Source organism: Caretta caretta, chromosome 3 (assembly GCF_965140235.1).
Source record: "Caretta caretta isolate rCarCar2 chromosome 3, rCarCar1.hap1, whole genome shotgun sequence".
In the NCBI taxonomy this organism is placed as follows: Eukaryota; Metazoa; Chordata; order Testudines; family Cheloniidae; genus Caretta; species Caretta caretta.
The window spans coordinates 203,076,398-203,098,708 of NC_134208.1; the positions used below are offsets into that span (position 1 = coordinate 203,076,398).

Genomic DNA, 22,311 nt, shown 5'->3' on the forward strand with positions numbered 1-22,311 from the left:
ACTGAACAAGACGCACGCGCATACACACACAGAGTCCCTGACCCGAGGGACCAGCCTTGGTTAAGCATTTTAATTCATGCATCCGTAAAGTGCCAATATGTTTATTTTGCTTATTTATTCATTTTTTATTTCTTGCTTTTCCTTTTCCCCATGTTGTAGACCTTTTGCAGTCTGGATCTGCCCTGAACACACTGGGCACGTCCCTCAAATTGTGAATCAGAACAGAATGGCAAAGTCCAAAGAGAATGTCCAGATGTGCCAGGATTGTTTGCACATTTTAAAAAATCAATTCAAATGATTCAGATACTTGAACTTTGGAAAAGTCACACATTAATTATTTACAGGCCGAAAAATAGACCTTAAAAAGAGTGGAATGTAAGAAGAGACTTATCCTGTGGGGTCCGCAAAATGTCTGGAAAACCAGTTTGTGTGGGTGATTTTGAACAATATGCCAAGAGAGTTCTTCCAAAAGCAGTGTACGACTATTACCGGTCAGGAGCAGACAATCAACAGACATTAGCAGATAACGTAGCAGCATTTTCAAGGTAGGAAAAAGACAGAGTCACTCTTTAACGGGTTGAAAGTCTTTACTAGGAGTGGAGCTGATTGGGAAATAATTTTTTTTCCAGCAAGAAACCCTCCCCCTTGCCCCCCCCCCCCCAAAAAAAACCAGAAATGAAAAATTGTTCATTTCCATAGACTTTTTTCTTTGAAAAGAGAAAATAAATTAGTTTTTAAGTAACACTTTTTGTGAACACGGAATTTCTTGAAAATTTCCATTTAATAACAAAAAACCCCCGAAGTTTTCCATCCAAAGATGGAAAATATTTTTGACAGTGTTTTTTTGACCAGCTCTTACTGGGAGCCCGATCGATTTTCCACTGCACTCTGTAGAAAGACTCCTATTGACTTCAGTGTGCTTTGGATCACCCCTGGGATAAGCAGTATTTAATCTGCTAATTGAGATTTTAATTTCTACACTCGTCTTCACACATCTGCCATCAGGGTATGTTTCAGCCTCCACGTTTCAGCCTCCGGCGGGCTAATGAGAGATGTGGGAAAACTTCAAAACTGGATTGCACTCCAGCAAATTTGCAACCCCGGGTAACTGACACTCATGTTTATTGACTCAGACAAATGTACTAACAGCAGTAGGCAACAATCTTTAGATCAGTTTCAACCTTCGTCAGATTCTCTTTGCGAGGATGAAATTCAAGGGGATTTATATCATATCTCAAAATAGTGAATCACTGCTCCTCCACTCAGTTATTCAGATGACCAATGACGTGCATTCCTGCCGGGCAGGTGAATCAAAGCTGTGTCCTATTGGTGCCCCCAGGGGCAAACCACAAAACCTAGTGCACAGTCTGAGTGGCTGGGTTACGTGCTAGACATCTCTACAAAGGCCAGCCATTACTGTTGGGTAGTCAGAAACCAGTTTTGTTGGGTGGTGGTCTCTCTTAGGCCTGGTCTATGCTAGAAAATTCGGTTGGCTTACCTTCACTGCTCAGGAGTCTGAAAAACACACCAGAGACCAAAGCTGCTTTTCTATCTTTGCTGTTCTCTTTTCAGTGTGTGTTTGTCATGTTTCGTCTTAAAAAAACAAACAAACCAGGATCAGACTTCAATGATGGCACCAGATCATCTAAACTAACCTTTTCTCCAAAAAAGGCCAGTTACTACGTCTAAAAGACAGACAAAGAGGGGCATTCCCAATAAACAACTCTGTGCAGCTAAAGGGAAGAGAATAAGGGAAATGGCTAAAATGAAAACCTTACTCTTAACATTTTGTATTTCTAATGCTGAAACTGTTTTTCCTTTTTCTGTATCTTTAATAAAAGGTTAAAAAGATGTTAATGGTGGTGGTTATAACAGAAGAAAACCAGCCTTAACTTAACTTGAAATTTTTGGACCACACTTAGCCATTTAATATAACAAGGGACAAGATGTTAATGAAATCCTTGTTTCCTGATGGGCACAAGACACCCCATTATCACTATAACATACAGAGTATAACTAATGCCTATGGAAGACATAACAGGTGTGACCCTGCCTGTTACATCACAGGACAATGCAGATAGCTTATCTCTATTAAAAATAATTAGTCTTCAACTAATTGGAAGTCTCCTTAGGATGTTCAGCCAAAAGGCTCACACAAATAACTGCTCACTTTTTTCCTTTGCAAGTGTTTATTGGCCTATTCATATGTAACAAATATTCTGCATTATATGGGATTAATAACCTTGGATGAGTAAATACCATTATATCAGCTTTTAGAAAGGATGAAATGCAAACTCCATTAACAATGGGTGTTCCCACTGAGGTCAATGGGACTGGAAGCAGGGCCAGTATATTTTTTCAGTGTTACTTTTTATAGGGAGGAGTCTTTACTATTGGGAATTATTATTGGAAAAACCCAAAACAGCAGTTGTGGTTTAATACTAAGAAAAACTGGCTCCATTATGGTGCTATTCAACACTCAAATGCTCCTTTACAAAGGAGGGTAGAAATCCTTATCCACATTTTACAGCTGGGGAAACTGAGGCACAGCAAGGTGAAATGACTTGTCCAAGGTCACCCAGCAGGCCAGTGGCAGAGCTGGGAATAGAACTCACATCTTCTGCGTCACAGTCCAATGCTCTAGTCGCTAGGCCATCCTGCTGTATTATACTTAACATGTGAAGCTAAAAAAGTCCTTTCTATTAGAATGCTCATTCTCCATTTAGGTGATCCTCAGCTACTTACCTGCTCCTGTGACACTGTAAAATCGAAGAGTTTTCCACTGGTTGTGTGCTAATGTATATGTAATTATTAGAACTTATAGAGGCACCTTGAGAACATGAAATACTCCCATTCCCTTATCTATGCATAGCTATCAGGAAAGGTAGTAATCTGGCATCTCTAAGGGTACAAAGTTAATGTAGTTTGGGTGCTTTGTTTGAGAAGTGCAACCTTAACTGCATTCCTGGATTTCTAGTGTGTATAAGTATTTTTAAACTCTAATGTTTTTGAAAGGTAACGTGCACTCGAAACATGGATAAGTGTCTGCAACCTGAGCTTCACCGCAATGATGTTTTTCTGCAGGATTCTGAAGAGTGCCTGTTACATAGCATTGACAATTCACACCGGCAGAGGTTCTGCCCCGTTGTGTTTTGGGGCCTATGGAGAAGGCTGTCAAATATGTTTCAGCCACAAGGCTGAATAAGGACGGATGGTCTTGTGGTTCAGTGGCTGGATTATGGCTCAGGAGTGTTGGGTTCTCGGGCTGGGGTGGGGGGGAGAGAAAGGAATCTTACTTCTTCAGCTCACAAAGTTAGTGTTGCAAAGATTCATTAACACTGAACTTTATTTATGAAACCCCTAAACCTCCCATTGCCTTCAATGGAGGCAGAATTAAGCCAATACTTTTGAAAACCCTACCCTAAAAGCACAGATGTCCCTTATACCTTGAAGACAAAGGAGTCAGGACCGATTGGCTTTAAAATTCAGGTTTTTTTTAACTGCAAAGTAACAGCACAAAATTGAGACCGAATCAGCACTTGGAAAGTGTGTGGGAAATGCACAGGTTGCTGATTTGGTACATGATGCAATTATTTAGGTACATGCAGTAAATAGTTTTGGTGCCTTTAAATGTGAATTACTTTGTTGGATCAGTTTATTTTTTTATCAACTCAATGGCTGCATTAAGTGACAAATGATTAGAATGGTTATCAATGAATGTACTAGCAAGAGAGAGATTACTTTGGGATGTGACACAGGTAATTTGGTCTGGACCATGTGTGCTTCTGGAGGAGTGGCACGCACATATAATGGATTAAAAAATAATTGTTTTCGCTTTTAAGCAATGAGAAGTTTGAGTAACTTCAGATGCTCTTGACATATCAGTTCACCTAGAGTATAAATTTCCACGAGAGATCAATTCTTATGCTAGTCACAGTAACTTTCTTGTATTCTTTGATTTTTAAGTGATTGTTAACACTGATCAGGAACATGAGTCTGTATTGCAATAAGAACCAGGGGTCACATTCCAATGTCAGGACTTTATTGCTAACAGTAGCTCACTGTTCCTTCAGAGCCCTGGGATAACATGGTGGTAATTGTTGTAAAGGTGAGATTTTTAAGGTCAGAGAAGATTTTGGGATGTCCGAGCACGTCATCCTTACAGAACGTGACCTTTTTCACCTTGCATTTGTTTTTATCTCACGACACTGTGTCCTTCCAAGGCTGTGCTGCCTGGTGATTAAATTCACTCCTAAAGTTTTCTAATTACCAATCAGGACGAACAAAGAATGGATTTTAGGACAAGGTCAGGGTGTCTTTGGCTTGATGGCACTCAAGAAATCAATCTAAAATCTCTTCTTTCAGCATTTTAAATGAAGAGCGGAGGGGGAGGGGAATAAATCTCTGATAACCTGTTGTGACACACTCTGCCATGGACTTTCCAAAGGCATTTGGAACAAGAGACATTACACTCAGGAACACCTACATGGAACAACGACTGCTTGTTTACCAAAGCCACAGCAAACGATCATTGCCTTGTGGCTAGGTATTAAGGTAATTCAAGTGACTGGCCATATCTGTTGGGGAAGATTGAGAATGCAGTCAGGTTCAAGCAGGTATTTATATTCAGTTAAAAAAAAAAAAAAGCCAGGAATGTTTTGTATTTTAGATAGAAGTTCAAAGGAACAAAGAGGAACATTGCCTCTGGAAAGCCAAAGTACTTCACTGAGTAGCAGCAAGTCACCTCATTTGGCATCTCCCTCTTCAAGGGGTATGTTTGAAGTGGGGGTGATTTATGGCTTGTGCTCACTTACTCTGGTCAGCATCTTCCTTAAGCCTGTCAGGTGTAAATTCTCAGTGCTGAGTGCCTGCTGCTGGAGGATAACCCTATACTGTGTCCACACAGCGCTGCACTGGGAGATTAAAGAATCTACTCTGAACATGTGTATCATGCTGTCTCCCCATCGATAGCAAAGGGTGATTGAAATATTTTCTTATTTCTACTGCAGAGGGATCTCCAGAGAAGGGGGTGGACATACCCACTATTACATGGCTTGTTTGAATAAATCTCTGGAAATTTCCACCTGTCTTTCCCCAAAAGGTTTATAGGTTTTTAATGAGGATACGCTGGCTGCATTTGTGTGATGTCTGTCATCTAAGGCTCTCCAAGTGCTTTGCAAAAAAATAAACGGATTAAATTCAAAACAGCCTGTGAGATCTAATACGTTTCCTCTGGGTAACTGCTGAACAGGGCACAGCACCAGCCGTGACAGTTTATGACAGGAAGTGCAGAGCTGTAGAGGGAAGGAAGGTAGCAGAATGAGTTAGAATTTGCCTGGGATAAGAAGCTTGATTTCACAATATGTTTATCTGGCAGCACAGAGCTGGGGCATTAATTAGCACCGACTTAAAGGGAACAAAGGAGAGCTGGTTAAAATTTATTATATTTAAACAATTCAATGACATTTAAAATACTGAAATTTAAAAACCAATAGGGGAAAATGTCAGTGAATTTTTTTCTCTTTTTATAAACCAAATATAGAACTGATTGAAATTTTTCAGGTTTTGAAATTTCAATGGAATTCAAATGTCAAAAATAAGGGGGGGGGGAGAGAAAAGAAATTCCTCCTCCCTCCTCTTTTTTTTTTTAAACCAACTTTGGAAGCAAGCCACTGTGACCGTCCCCAGGGTACAATCTGGACTGTTTGAACAGCTGTGTCCCCTAAAATCTCTGGCCTGGAGTGCCTCTTGGCCTGTTCACACTGACTTCAGCATGCAAATTCACTCCCAGCTAAATAGGTGAGTGCTCTGACCAGTCACTTCTTAATTACATATAGGCCCACACCCGCTAATTCCCAGTCCCAGATCTTCCCCCAGAAATGTGTGTCTTGTCCTGTCCAGCACGCTACAGAACAATGCATGCTCATAGACAGACCTTTTCATCAAAGGAAATCCTATATGCCCCAGCCTTGCTATTCTAAATGGAGTTCCCCTCCACTCTAATCCAAACACATTGGTTAAGATAAAACAATAAGATGAGTTTAACAACTACAGAATGATAGTTTGTTATTACAAGTGACCATCATAGCCAGTGAAATCACAAAAGCTACTTTCCATATCACTGAGATGTATCGTGGTGGTTTCTCATCCCAACGACTGACAGTTTAGAACCGCGGATCACAGCACATGGTTGTGCAGGCTATATTAACTTGAGAAAAAGAAAGGGGTGGGGGTGCTCAATAGATTATTAAAAAAAAGTATACATGGTCTTGAATATATGTCCAGGAAATGCTATTGTTCCAGGGCTGGAGGAGCCAAATGTGTCATTTTCTTTATTTCATAAGAATGGGTGACCTTGTAAAACCACTGCTGAAACATGAGCATTGGTCCAACATCTGTCTAGAAGAGGCGCGGGAAAACAACGGCCCGCAGGCCGCACCCAGCCTGCGAACTGTTTTAAGTCGGCCCGTGAGCTCCTGCTGGGGAGCTGCACCACGTGGCTCCCGGAAGCCGCGGCACGGCCCTGCTCGGAGGGTCGCAGGCTGCTCCACACCTAGGAGCCAGAGATGGGACATGCCACTGCTTCTGGGAGCCACTTGAGGTAAGCGCCGCTCGGAGCCTGCACCCCTGTACCTCTCCCCAACCCCCTGCCCCAGCCCTGACCCCCCTCCTCTGCTCCAAACCCCTCAATCCCAGCATGGAGCACCCTTCTGCACCCCAAACCTCTCATCCCGAGCCCCACCCCGGAGCCCGCACCCCCAGCCAGAGCCCTCACCTCGTCCCACACCCCAACCCCAATTCTGTGAGCATTCATGGCCTGCCATACAATTTCTATTCCCCGTTGTGGCCCTCAGGCATTTGCCCACCCCTGGTCTAGAACTTGCTCTGTGAAAACGTTTAAAGGGGAGAAGTATCAAAAAAGGAAACCAAAGAATATTCACTTTTAGGAGCCATGTAATAGTGACAGTAGAAGTCCAAGGGGCTGGGAACTGAGGTTATTCTCCTAAAATGTGGATGTTTATAAACAGCCACGCCTCCTGATTCTGCAAATTTAGGCTGGAAATCTCATGAAAATCAGCTTTTTTTAAAGAGAGATTTGGGTACTTCTGCATCTGTTCCTGGCCAGAAATACTGCGGGAGTTATGGTATTTTGGCACGCATGGCTTGATCCTCAGCTGGTGTCCTTCAACAGAACCACACTGATTTACACCAGCTGGGGATCTGAGCAGGGGTGCTGGAACAATGCATATAGTAGGGGTGCTGAGAGCCATTGAACTAAACTGTGAGCTATGTATATAATGGAAACCACTTCAGGCCAAGGGATGCTACAGCCACCCCCAGCACCCCTAGTTCCAGCACCTATGAATCTGAGCCTTACAGAATAAAGCACAGCCAAAACCTGAAAGTAGAAGATGGGGTGGGGTGTGGCAAACCTTTCATAGACTTTAAGGTCAGAAGGGACCATTGTGATCATCTAGTCTGACCTCCTGCACATTGCAGGCCACAGAACCTCACTCACCCACCCACTCCTGTAATAGACCCCTAACCTCTGGCTGAGTTACTAAAGTCCTCAACTCGTGATTTAAAGACTTCAAGGTACAGAGAATCCACCATAAAAACTGCCTGAACCATAAGGTTTTATTTTAAGTTTGCCCAAAAAAATGAGCAAAAGGTTTAGAGGGATTTACATTTTCTGCTCTGTTTTGCCCATCCCTGCTTTATAAGTGCTGGGAAAAGTGGACTTGGAGTGTCAGAGGAGACCAGTTTCAGTAAAGCAAGGAGTAAGTGTTATTTGGTGGCAGTATCATAGAATATCAGGATTGGAAGGGACCTCAGGAGGTCATCTAGTCCAACTCGCCTGCGCAAAGCAGGACCAATCCCCAATTTTTGCCCCAAATCCCTAAATGGCCCCCTCAAGGATTGAGCTCACAACCCTAGGCTTAGCAGACCAATGCTCAAACCACTGAGCTATCCCTCCCCCGACCCAGAATGCATAGTTCACACCAATCTTCTAGTGTCATCTCAGGCCAGAACAGAAAATGTTCCTATGGCTACATATAGGAAGTCTCTGTAAACTCTAAGTTGTAAGTGCTGGAATGGAGAGGATGATAGGGGGTGGGGGAAAGCAGTGTCCCCTTCCTTGCATCCCTCAACCCATTCTTCACCAAAACACAACAATCAGATAGGACAGGGGGAGGTCTTGATGGGAGTGGTAATTCCTTATTTAGTGGGTTGTTAGGCACAAGGCTGAGGGCCATGTCTTATGTGAATGTAACGGGCAAGAAATAGGATAGATTATAAACTCTGTGGGGCAGAAGCCATCCTTTTGTTCTGTGTTTGTACACCACCTAGCACCGTGGGGTCATGGTCCATGACTAGGGTTCCTATGCAGTACGAGAACGCAAAGAATGCCAGCATAGTTAAAATCACACACTACTTCTTTAGCTCTTGCTGAGCACAATTACTTGAACAAAAGAGAAGGTAACATTTTTATCTTCCCCGAGGAGCGCTTTCCTGGAGAAGTAGGATGGTCTCGTGGGTAAGACAATGCATGGAGATGCAAGGAATCTGGGTTTAATTCCTGGCTCTGCCGCAGACCTGGAAAAGTCACTTCATCTCTCTGTGTCTCAGTTTGCCCTCTATAAAACTTGTTGGGTCTACTTAGATTGTAAGCTTCTCAGGGTAGGGACCCCCTCTTACTATGGCTTTATAATGCCTAGCACATTGGGGCATTTAGGTGGTACCCTATGAATAACAACAGAAGTGGTGCTTCAAAGGGAATCCATGACTCCCGTGCAGCACGGGTGGTTGGACTCAGCCGATAGCTAGGCAGCTTTTAATTAGTTTTCTTTAGTTAAAATTCAGGAGCCACAATCTAATAGCAAGCAGCCACCCCAGCATGTGCATTAGCAAGATACAGATGCGTGTCTTGTCACTGCATGCCAAAAGCACCCAGCCTTCCCTCCTTGTGTCTCACAATGCACTCCGGACATGCACCAGTACCTACTAATGCACACCCTCTTGTGGCTTGTCGTAATAATGGCTCGATCTTTACTGTTGTCTTTCAGACCTCAGCCTGTTGGTCACAGTAAGGGTGACTTGACAGACAGCCCAGCGTTAATGTCACCCCATGCATGTTTGTTATTTATATTGTGATATCATGGGGGGGGGTGATAAAGGAGGCAGGGAGGGACCAGGACCCCACTGTACTAGCTGTCGTACAAAGACTCCCTGTCCTGAGTTGCTTACTGTCAAAGCACGACATTCGGCTTTACTGAGATGTAATACATGACTCTTCTGTCACCTGTTCTGGAATACCATTTCATGGCACGTGGCGGGGCAATGACGACTCACTGCTGTGGTGCCCACTGCTGGTTGTCCAGGGAATTAGCGCTTTCCAGCCCCGGAGCACCCTCTGCCAGCTCATGTCTCGCCTGCTGCTGGCCCCCGGTGTCCCTCCCGGACCCTGGTGCCCTTTACTCAGGGGTTCTGCCCACCACAGCAACCCACAATCTGGGCCTCCCCATTCAGGTGAGCCCCCAACGCCCTATCTCCACCTCAGTGACTACTGCCTGTCACCATCTAGCCCCCGCTCACTGGGGTAGACTGCAGTCTGTAAAGGCCACTCATCTTTGGCAAGGAGGGTTTGGATCTGCTGCCTCTGCCTATCTCTGGGCTGCCCCTCGGTACCCTTTGTGGGTCCTTATCTCGGCCTGCAGCCTGGGGTTTTGCTAGGCTGGAACTCCCTAGCTCCCTCTGCCCTTCCCCAGCACTGCTCCACCCTAGGTACCCTCCTCAGCTTCCCAGGCAGACAGGTCCTTCTCTCTCTGCAACTAGAGAGAGACTGCCTTTCCTTCTGGCCCACTGCCCTCTTATAAGGGCCAGCTGGGCCCTGATTGCACTGGCTACAGCTATGGCTGCTTTCCCAATCAGCCCAGCTTTCCCTCTGCCACAGCCCTCTCCCAGGGCTGTTTTAAGCCCTTCAGGGCCGGAGCGGGGAAACCACCCTGCTGCAGCATCCGTTTTGGAAATCTGGCCTTTATAAAGAACCAGAATGGTGTGCTCTGCAATGGTGTTATCTCCAGGCATTGGAATGGATGGGGCCCAATGCAGGGGCTGGGAGGGTCATGCGGATTCTGCCAGACTCATTCAAGGAGTAGAGTGTAATTTACCAGTCAGCCCTGCCTCAGGGGGAGTACGTAGCTGTGCGGGAGCAGACCATGCAACAAAAGGAACATTTCAATTCATTCCATCCCGCCCTACTTCCTCCAGGAAGGATGTAATCTTGCTGCTGGTACAGATCAGTAGCAGGTGACTTCCCCCTCTGCACTGGGCCATTGCTTTTAAGTGGAGAGGGTGAGGGAAACCAAGCCTGTGCCCATTTCTTTCCCACCCCCCTGCTACTCAAACTTCTCCCCTTTGCCTGACAATTCAAAGAAGCATTTTACAATCCAATGTATTTACATGCCACTCCTCTCAAAATATGCATGGTGCATACCCAGTTAATTGTCACATAATCGCTCACCTGCTAGGATATTCACTGATCACCTGTCTACTCATTTGTCACTTAATGCAGCCTTTGAGTTGACAAAAATTAAACTGTCAAACTAATTCAGCTACTCCAACAGAGTTATCTTGTAATTTGCATTTAAAGAGCAGCCCAGTGGAGCATGTTCTCCCCACAAGGTCACCAGTGATGATGCAGGTAGCCCATGCCAGGGAATTAAAGGCTTACCTGGGACTCCCTTACTCCCCCTGACTGGGTGCATAGGAAGTAAGACAACCTAGCCTTAAGGAAAGACCATGGCGTATTCTAGACAGCCAGTGCATAGGGTGTCAGCCACATAGGGACAAAAGTGCATGAGATCACTGACCATGTTGTACCATTTTCCGTTAAATGCTTGTTTCCACAGGGGGAAAATAATCGAGGGCAGCTGAGCTGAGCAATAATTTTTCTTGCTATCTGACATTGACAGACACCCGTTTCTGCTCTGGGATGGAGACTCATGTAGCTGTTTTGCACCTGCTGGCTGTTTTTTGAATACTGTATGAACAGATAATGTTCTAAGGCCATGGTTCTCAACCAGGGGTACACGTACCCCTGGGGATATGCAGAGGTCCTCCAGGGGGTACATCATCTCATCTAGATATTTTCCTAATTTTACAATAGGCTACATAAAAAGCATGGGTGAAGTCAGTGCAAACTAAAATTTCATATGGACAATGACTTGTTTATGCTGCTCTATACAGTATACGCTGACATGTAAGTACAATATGGATATAATATTGATTCCAATTGATTTATAATTGTATGGTAAAAGTGAGAAAGTCAGCAATTTTTCAGTAATAGCATGCTGTGACAATACTTATGTATTTTTATACCTGATTTTGTAAGCAAGTAGTTTTTAAATGAGGTGAAACTTGGGGGTACGCAAGACAAATCAGACTCCTGAAAGGGGTATAGTAGTCTGGAAAGGTTGAGAGCCACTTATCTAATGCTCTTCACCTATTTCCTCCTTTTTTGATTCCTTTCCTCCCTTGCTTTGTACATTTCAGCAGCTTCACAGAAGCTTGGGATAGTAAATTAAAGCAATGTCCCTCCCTAGCTTTTAACTTACCCCTGCCTACCTTTCAAATAGCTCTCCGGGCTTCCTTCTCTTCTCGATCTTTCCTGACGATTGTCGCCATGAAAGGAAACCTGATCTCATTCATTGTGAGCTATGAATAACATAGTTAATTTTTTCTCCCCCCCTCTCCTTTATGTCAGATTGAGACTGTACCCACGGATGCTCAGGGATGTGTCTGTCATGGACCTGTCAACCGCTGTCTTAGGGCAGAAAATCAGCATGCCAATATGTGTTGGAGCAACTGCCATGCAGAGCATGGCTCACGTGGACGGAGAAGCAGCTACCGCCAGAGGTAAATCACCACAGCAGAGAAACCCCCTTGAGCAAATCAAAGAGATGAATGGAATGACATTGAGCTTGCAGCTCATGAATCTTTGCTTTGTTTCTTGCTGGTGATTCTTTTCTACAAATGGCTTTTAGTTGTTGCTGTCAGGTTTTTTTTGTTTTGTTTTTGGGGTGGGTTTTTTTTTTTTTTGGTTCTCCCTCAGTGTGCAACGGTGTTGAGAAATGAAATGACTCAGCGGCTGAGGCATTGGGCCCAAGTTAATAACCATTTCATAATCCATGTTTCAAAACAGCTATACATAATTACAAAAGCTGTAAGGGCATTTTGAAACCACTGATCGTTAAGCCCATGTACAAGCAGATAATAGCCTCCGCTCGGTGGAGTTGTATGCACGCCTAATCCTCTGCTAGTCTAAGTGGCATAACTCCACAATGGAGCGACACCAGTTCACACCAGCTGAAGATCTGGCTTCTGTGGAGTATGAAACTGACCCAACACCAATTGGAATACATTTTGGCACACAGGAACTTGTTCTGGATCAGGGAGAGATGGGGTAGTGACGGCAAACATTTCTCTGTTCCCAGGAGAATGACATTTTTCAAAGATTGCAGGTGCCTACATATTAATTCTGTCATGAGTGTTATAACCTGGACACTTTGTGTGATGAGCATATCTTCCACCATGTTCTCTTTATTCTCTTTCAGCCAAGTAAGTTTTGTGCTTGGTTTGCTATTCCTAAGGGAGTCACCACAGTTATGGCCATATGGTGGCGGTGTCCTCTCTCTGGAGAAAGTGAATAAGGAATTGTTATTTACCCCTTCATATAACACAGGAACTAGAGGTCACCAGATGAAATCAATAGGTAGCAAATTTAAAACAAACAAAAATAAATTCGTCTTCACACAACGCAAGGTCAACCTGGGGAACTTGGAACTTGTCATCGGAAGTTGTGAAGGTCAAAAGTATAACTGGGTTAAAAAAAGAATCAGATAAGTTCATGGAGGATAGGTCCATCAATGCCTATTAGGCACGATGGTCAAGGATACAAACCCATGCTCCGGGTTTCCCTAAACCTCCAACTGCCAGAAGCTGGGACTGGATGACAGGGATGGATCCATGGTAGTTAGAAACTCCCACCTTTTGCCTTGGGATGGAGACCCCTACAACAGTCTTTGGGGAGTCAGGATTTCACCTGTAATCGCTCCATCACCGTGGTCAGAACAAACTAACATCAGCAAACAGCCCACGTGCCGCTCCAGCATCACTCCCCCAGCCACCCATCGGGGCACCCCTTTCCTTTGGGCTATGGCTAGTCTTTGTGCAGTGCATTACAAGCGCACAGTGGACAGACAGACCAGCTGCTCCCTGGGCCTGTCCCCTTGCCCCAAGCTCAGACACTCTGTTGCTGTGTCCCTGCAACAGCAGCAGGTGTCCATCTGCAATGACTCTCCACCGTTCCTTCCACAGTAACTTTCTCAAGGTTATTTCCATCGTCTAATATGACCAAATTACATCCATTTGCATCTGTTGATTTCTGACATCAGGGTCTGTTTCTCTCCAATAGTATCTCTAACACAGCAATCCATCTTTTTTTTTTTCCATCCAGGAGATATGCAAGAGTCTTTGCCAGCACCACATTTCAAAAGCTTCAATTTTCTTCATGTCAGCAGCATTGATGTCCCATGATTCACATCCATAAATCGCTAGGGGAAAAAAATTAGGCTTTTCACCAGTTGCACCTTCATATATTCCGAGATACCACAGGTTTCCCACACTTTCTTAAAGGAGGCCATAGCTGAGCAAGCTATCCCTTGTCTTCTGATTTCTTTGGGACAGCCTCCTCGGTTGGTGTGTATGATCCCAGATAACTGAATTCGTCTACTGCTTCTGTTGAACATCATATCTTTTAAAGTTTTAATTTGATTTTTGGAGCTAACAGCTGATGGTCTGACCCACAGTCTGCACTCAGGACAGTGTTTGTTCAATGGACACTCGATCTTCAGTATTGCTATATCATTACATAGTTGATTTGGTTCTTTGGCATATGCTCTCATGTATAAATATCTAGGTTGTTGGGTGAAGATGGTGTTTGTAATAACCAAGTGAGCAGAGGAACAGAATTCAGCTTTCATTCTGTGAACCCAGACCATTTCCCCCCATTACTATTTTATGAAAGCTTACAGCTCCAACTTTAGTATTCAAGTCCCTAATTACAGCAATGGTATCTTTACGCTGTGTTTTAGTGAGTGTCTCTTCAAGTTGTTCACAAAACCCGTCAATCATATTGTCATCAGCTGCTGTTGTAGGGGCATAAACCTGTATACTCAACTTCTTGACAGGCTACTCTCTAAGGTGAATTGTAATGATTCTGTCACTGATTGGATTTTATCCAAGCACACACTATGATGTTTCTGCCGATGACATAAATGCATGCCCATTTTCTCAGATCCTGAATAGTACACTTGTATCCATCCATTGTCATGAAATGACCCCCTACCCTTCCAATGCAGCTCTGAGTTCCATATATTTCTGTCCTACATCTTTCCAATTCTTTGGTCACAATGGTGAGCTTCCCTTCATACAGACTCCTCAAGTTCTATGTTCCTACTCTGATGATTCATTTATGAAGGTTCAAGTCATTCTTTTCCTTGGTGCAAGGATTTGGTACAACATCATCATAACCACAGCTTGTATTGATGGCTGGAGCCTCTTCTCCAGTATAATTTGCCACACCTTCTGGCTTGGGGAGCTCACTGTCTAGTGCCACCCATGGATTACTTTACCTTTGTTCTGCTATTATAGTTCTCATGGGTGAAAGTACAGAGAGTGGTTTCCCATCGCTTTCTCTCCAGTTTGTTCTCTTCCATCTGCCATTGGTTAAATCATGATTTACCTCTTCTGCCTTCTGATGACATTTCCTTCCTTGAGGTCCTACTACCTTCCGCAAGTGCACATCCATCTGAAGGATTTGGCACTTGCTGAGGTTTGCCAAGTCACTTAACTGCTTCTCAGCACACAGCATGGACCAGCTGCAGGTGGTACCATCTACTGCCATTACACTAGCAGGCTACAAAGCCTGACCTGACCTACGGGAGGTAGGCATGGGATTTTTAGCCACCTGCCTAGCCAGCTGGGGCTTTGGGCACAGAGAGCTGGTCCTTCCCACTGTTGATACGTGGAGAGGAGAACTCCACACCAGAACAGAAAACTCAATTCCTGGTGGGTTTAGGAATTGGGAGCAGAATTTGGGCCTGGTTTTCAGGCTCAACTGGATGCTTCAGCAGTAGTTTGTGGCTAGGCAGTTACATTTATGGGAACAAGGCTAAAATATTCTCTTGTATGTTTTAAGGATGAGGGGATGAACTTATCAGTTCAGTGTGGCCAAGGTCTCATTTTTAAATTGTTTTTACTTGTGTTGCCCTTTGGAGCACTTTAGCATTTAGCCATGCACTTCCCATTACAGTAAAAGGGAATTAAAACATGCATAACTCTGGAGATGTACCTGTTGTTTCTTCCCTGCCCTCCATACACTCACATAATCCCGTCTGCTCACAACACCTTGCTCAGCTATAACAGAATTATTTTAGAATTAGGGGCCAGATCCTCAGCTGGTGTCTATCGGCATAGCTCCACTGGAGGAGCCGTCGAAGGTCTATCCCATTGTTCTTAGCACTACGTATTAGCAACAATTTCTTTTCTGGCTCCAGTTCCTGAAAAAGTCAGCCAGGTAAGATGAGTATTGTGGGAAAGGAATTGCCACCTGAGCCAGTTCTGCAGCGGGTATAAATCAGCGTAGCTCTGCTGGAGTCCATGGAGCTGCACCAGTTTCCTGGTCTACCATTTTTATTTCTTCTCTTCCTTCCAGACATAGGCATGCTCTGAGGCACAGAATGAACGGTGGCATGCTCACTGCCATCATTATATCTCGGTAAAAGAGAGAAGGGACAAATCATGAAGCGATTATATTCTTTGGAACCAAATGAATCCCATTTCAACTGTGACATGGGCCAATGGCTGCAAACGTCGGGGATCTAATGCCAGGCACTAATTTAATGTGTAGGGTCTTAAATCAAAGTGGCCTTCAAAGCTACTGAGCACATGCGTCTCCATCTGGCTTCAGATGAGAACCATGTACAGCCAGCACCTTTGAAGAGCAGGTCACTTTGATTTACTTGCCTCTATTTAGGCACCCAGTTGTGAAAAATTTGGCCTTTCATTTAGAAACATTCTTCTTTAAAAGAACATCTGTGGGGGCCACTTGCAACCTGATGGCGCTTCAGGGTAACAATGGTTTGTGGCAGAGATAAACATGGAAAAGTGCCATCAGCTTAAATACATGGCAAGCAAACAGGAGCAAATGACAGGTGTTTGCATTGTCGGAGCTACAAAGTGCAGATGGTTGTATGGAAGCCCTGCAGAACTCCTTGAGATTTTGGCAGATTCTCACTGGGTGTCAATCATCTATGGATCAATTTTGCTTCTATTTTGCACCCTTTTCTCTGACCCTTTGTCTGTTTTTCTTTTGTAAACTTCCTGGGACAAAGACTATGACTTTCGAGGTGTCTGCACATCATCACATGCTTTTTGGAATCAACTGTAATATAAATAATGCTTTATAGATTCAGAGATTTTAAGGTCAGAAGGGAACATTCTGATCATCTAGTCTGACTCCTCATATAAAACAAGCCAAAGAACCTCACCCATTAAGATCTGCCCCAAACCCATGACTTCTGCTTGGGCCATAGCATGTCTTTTAGAAAGACACCCAGTCTTGACTTGGACTCCGAGTGATGGGGAATCCAGCATGTCCCTTGTGTGCCCGATTTCTAGTCTGAATGTCTCTCGCTTCAGGTTCCAACCACTGTATCTTGCTATGCCTTCATTTGCTAGATTAAAAAGCCCTCCACTGCCAGAAGTCTCTTCCCCATATAGGTACTTACAGAGCTGGAGCAAATCACCTCTTAACCTGCTCCTCAATAAATTATATGGATTGAGCTAATGTAGTCTTTCACTATAAGGCATGTTTTCCAGGCCTCTAGTCATTCAAGTTATCACTCATGATACCTTGAGCTGGCTGAATGATTCATAACAAATAATTAATTAAAGGCATTTTGCCTCCTTTTTGTTTGTTGGGAACTGGCTGCAAACCGATCACAATTTCATAAGAACGGTGATAGTGCATCAGACCAATAGGTCCATGTAGCCCAGTATTCTGTCTTCCAACAGTGGCCAATAGCAGATGCTTCAGAGGGAATGAACAGGACCGGCAATCGTTGAGTGTGATCCATCCCCTGTCATTCACTCCCAGCTTCTGGCAAACAGAGGCTAAGGACACTCAGACCATGAGGTTACATCCCCGACCATCTTGGCTCATAGCCATTGATGGACCTATCCTCCACCAACTTATCTAGTTCTTTTTTTTGAACCCTGTTATAGTTTTGGCCTTCACAACATCCCCAGGTAATTTCCTCAGATTTGTTATTCAAAATTATCCTCCCAACACATTCTATGAATACTTTTTTGGCTGATAGCTTGTTGCAAGCAGCTTACAAGGGGAGTAATGGATATTCATCCTTTAAGTTGTTTTCATTTTACATGCCAGTCATGTGGTATTGTTTCTGTTCCCTGACTGGAGGAGCATAATCCTCAGAATCAGGTTTCTGGTGAATTTATTTATTGTGAATTCAGTGTTTACTTGGGCCCGCATGTTCTGCAATAGCCACTGACAATCAGCTGCTTCTGGGATCGTTCCTCCTGGTAAAGTCCTTTGCTAGAATACTTGCACACAGAAGGGTACGTGAAAGCAGTCAATACAACAATTCAGTGCAAATAAGTCTGTAAAAATGCAAACACCGATGAATGGATTGTCTCCCCGGTATTACGCCTCCTCTACTGGCAGCCGCAGGTCTGTTTGTGTACAGCTCCGAGAAGCCATGCCTTTGTCGGCAGGACGCCAGGAGCCTTTGCTTCCCCATTAAAGTGCCATCTGCTTGAGGAATTTCACCCTTCGAGCACGTATTAACATTTCACATTTATATTGTGGTCATGCCAAGGAGTCAGCCAAGCTGGGGCCCCATTGTACAAATATATAGTAAATGATGGTCTCCGCTCCAAAGAGCTTACAGGCTACAAGGCTGTAATACAGAGCTAAAGTCCAGGGTCATTAACCAGTATTCAGTGTCCAGCTTGGAGCTACTTCTTACTCCTTACTCTGGGCTGTTTGTCTCTAGCTCAGCCTAACCCTATGGCCTTACAGAGAGCACCAGGTGTGTATCTCAGAGGCCATGCAATGAGGACCAGCCAGTACCTTTAAGTTTTTGTAATGTGAAAATAATGAACGAGGCTATAAACAAGGGATAACAAGCTCACGAAAGCTCATGCTCAAATAAATGGGTTAGTCTCTAAGGTGCCACAAGTCCTCCTTTTCTTTTTGCGAATACAGACTAACACAGCTGTTCCTCTGAAAGGTAAAATACCAGCACCGTGTGGGCAAGGCGCATGCATAAACTATACATTTAGCTACATCTCCCATGCTAGAATCCGAAAAATGCCAGTGTCTGTTCCTTATGAAGGGGCAACTTTGAGTCTGGTTCTGTTCCTACTGGAGGATTGAGTTCTATATGAAAAAAGTGGTTAGAGGCACTGCACACAGGGTCTGCTGAGGTGAATTGCAGCGCAGCTCCCCCCAGCGTTCCAGGACTCGGTCAATCGTAGCCTTTCTATTCAGACTAGCCTTCATCGCTCTTTAGCCGTCAGCCTGAATCAGAAACTCTGTAAGAGCAAGTTGCTTTGATGAAGATTTATAGCAGGTTTAAAGATGTATTGCTTCTTGGGAGATTTATTCGTGAGTTAATGGCTTTTGATATATCTTTATAGTTATACAGATGTGTTCCACATGATGGAGCTCTAATACCTTTAATAGATCGTAGTGATTAGAGACCAGGGCTTCCCGCACCGTCCGTTTTCTTAGAAATGGCTGGTCAGCTGAAAACATGTTTCGATATTTTTGGCCTCGGTTACAATGATAGGACATTACTGAGGAAACTGCGACCCATAATGCTGTTAAATGCAACCATGGTAACGCCGTGTTATGGCTGAGATTTAAAATGCACAAAATTCAGGACGTTCCATAGTTGATTACCACAGAGCCCAGGACCGACTCGCTTTTAAGGCATACATTAACTGGCATATACAGCACAGCGATACAAACTACTATCCGCAAGGGTTGCGTTGTGGTAGTCTGATGTACCTTCATTTTGGAATGCCCTGACTTTTGCGCACCTGAAATTTTCAAGCTTAACAGATGATCTGATGTTTAACTGTCCTGAGTTTTAAATCAGAAAAGGAAAAAGCATGATACTTACTCCTTTAAGTGCTTTGAGATCTAGTGATGAAAAGTGCTATATAAAAGCTAGTTATTAGTGGATTTTGTGGTCAAATAAGCCTCTACCCCTGTGGAAGCCTGTGCAGTATCCCCTTTAACTACAGAAACACACACAGGCGATCGCCAGTTGGTGTAAATCAACATGGCTTCAATGAAGCTACAGCGATTTACACCAGGTGAGGATCTGGGCCAGTCCCTTGGAAGATGCAACACTCTGTAACCTTGCAGTCTCTGTAAGATATACAGAAAAAATAGATGTCATATTCCTCTCCTATTGTGAGAACGTACTCTTTCTAGCAGGAGAATGGCTGTTGTGAGGGGTCTCAGGAACCACCCACCTGCATGGGGCTCTCGACCGGAAGAAGGATGTCCTGTTAGTTCCTTGGAGAAGCTGTTGCCTGGGGACTAAGGATGCCCTGATTTGAATCTCAGTGAGGGATGTGGGAGGAGTGTTGGTCAGGTTGCAGGCACAATAAATCCAGCTTTGAGATGTAGCAACTCTCCTAATTAATACATCTACTTTGGGTGGCTGGCTACCATTCAGCGGGCACACCATCATCGGGATGGGAGTCCAAGAGACAGCATGATGCTGACTTTCCAACCCAACAGGTTGTATGGTTTGTAGAATGGGCAGTCTTTGCCTGCCTCTTTGTTTTTCAAAAGCATAGTTACTACGTCTGATTTGCTCATTGAGTTCCACTATACAGAGCATCAGCCTGAGACGGGGGGGGGGGGGGGTAAGTCAACTCCCCGTGATTCTGACTACTGCTAGATAATGAACCGCTCCTCACCCCACCAGCTCAGCTGGACAGGTATGTGAGGTAGGGACGAGCCAAGGTTCCACCCATGCTCATCTCTTTCTGCCCACCTGCATGAGGTGTTGATGAGCCAATCGTGCAGCATTTCTTTTTCTCCCCCTGCATCTGCTGTGCACAGGCAGGGGGCGATGAGTTGCTTATACCTGCTTAGGCTCCTTGGGGGGTCACTTATGGCTGGGCTATCATCTGGCACTTAAAAAACAAACCAGCTAGAAACCAGGGTCAAAGTTTCCCCCCTGCACTCTCCTATTTCGTAGGGAAGCAGGGGGGATGTATTCCTTAAGCATTTGTAGAGAGAACAGATCTTACACTGCTTTTGTGTGTGAGACTTCTCCTAAGTACTTTTAGTCTACTGCAACTGGCAGATCTGGGTGCCGAATTCCCCGTTAGGTCACCGCTCTTCAGCCGTACTTCTGGAAAATCTCAATGGAGTCATTTTCATTTGTTCAACAAACAATGTCAACACTGGCAAAAATGGCTGGTCTGAGCTAATCACAGCCCCTGCAGCAAACAGAACCATGGGAGAGGCTGACGCAGCCCGTGGCCTTCAGGGTGCACATTTGTGGAAATGCTCCGGAATGACGGCTCTGTTTTTTTTTTAGATCAACAGAAACCATTTTATACTTCATCATGGCATATTTTCCCCACTCCATAACGACTTCCTGCAAAGATGACAAAATTCATTTTGTCAACAAAATTATTTTAGGCAGAGCTGGCGCAGAGTATTTTGTTGAGCAAGTCATTGCAGGGACCAACCGTGTTTCGTCAAGCAAATAACTTTAGGCACTTCAAACAACTTGGAAAACGTGGGTGTTTCTCTCCATAAATACTGCCAAGTTCTAAAGGCATCATGCTGAACCAACATAATGCATTATCCTGTGACCTAGAGATGATATCTTTAGTGATGGATTTGGGTCTGACTGGCAATTCAGGTTGCCCTTTCCAAAGGATCCCCCAAGACTGGAAATGATGGGAGAACCTCCCTGCGAGAAACAAAGAAAATTAGTCAACCTCCCAAGAAACATACAAGGCAATGAACAACCTGAGTCACAATATGTAAGCCAAACCCCAGGGAACCTTAAACATGCTTTCCCAAGGGGTCTTAACCTAGAGGTCCTGACCAACCTATCTTGCCCATTCTGTTAAATGGGAGTGGGATCCCAGCTAGATCCTGTCTAGGTGGGAGGAGGAACCTGGGAAGGTGGGCTGCTAGTATGAAAAGGGTTAAGAAATGCTGTGTTACCTCTCACCATGCTCCTTGGTGGGGTTTTGGCCCCACTTCTTGGTTGATCTGGGCTCATTAAGCTTTAATCTGTCCCTTTATCCCATTTTTAAAATTGAATTCCCCAGCAGAATCACAATTGATTATTATTTATCATTTATGTTGTGGTAGTGTCCCAAGGCCTCTCGCAGGCCTCAACTGGATCGGAGCCCCTTTGTGCTAGGCAAAAACATACAGGGCTCTGCCCTACAGAATTTACAGTCTGAAATTTACAGTCTGAACCTGAAAAGACCTTCATGTATGCCCAACTTTAGGCAATTTGAGTAGCCCATTTGACTTTAATGGGAGTAATCAACATGTATTTAGTTAAAGACATGTCAACCAGAGTAGGATTGAGGCCTAAAAGACAAGAAGTAAAAGGTAAATGAAAAACAAGAGTGGGTGGGCAGGATAGCAAAATTAATCTGATGTGTAAGCTCTGTCCAAACGTCTCTTGTTAGTACAAGAGTGTCCCAAGTTATTGTGGATCCAGGAATAGTTTGCATAACTAAGCAAATAAAAGCACATTCTGAAATTTAAGGGTAAAATATGGTTGCTGGAGTAGCTAGTTTCATCTATCATAAAACTGTTGCTCAAATAAAATACTAGAATGGGGTGCATATTTCCAGCAACAGCTAGATTATCAAACCTGACGGGACCATTGCGATCATCTGGTCTGACCAGTTGACACAGGCCAATATGCATGTGCGATGGGGTGGACAAGCCCCACACTGGGGAGGTAAAGGTTAAAGAGCAGCTCTGGGCCCAGAAAGCCCTGCCCAGCCACCCCGCTGGCCAGGCTCACAGTGGAGGCTGAGCTCAAAAGGGAGCAGCTCAGCTCAGTCAGGGCAGATGGAGCAGGGGAGCCGTTGTGTGGTGCAGGGTCCTACCAAGAATCCGCAAAGGCCCTACGCGGCTGGGCCCTGGCCTCACTG

General features: G+C 44.4%; 1 protein-coding gene across 5 annotated transcripts in view; it reads left to right on the forward strand.

The window, feature by feature from the left end:
• Positions 1 to 22,311, forward strand: part of HAO1 (hydroxyacid oxidase 1) — a 65,017-nt gene that overhangs the window by 3,687 nt on the left and 39,019 nt on the right. For 3 of the 5 annotated variants that reach the window (XM_048842543.2, XM_048842540.2, XM_048842541.2), the window contains one exon: positions 11,768 to 11,919. The exons of 1 other annotated variant lie outside the window; for it this stretch is intronic. In XM_048842543.2, the coding sequence (XP_048698500.2) occupies positions 11,787 to 11,919 (133 nt within the window). In that variant the 5' untranslated portion in view covers positions 11,768 to 11,786. Of the gene's footprint in view, positions 1 to 367; positions 546 to 11,767; positions 11,920 to 22,311 lie in introns of those variants that run through there. One more of the 5 variants, XM_048842544.2, reaches the window with a different exon arrangement.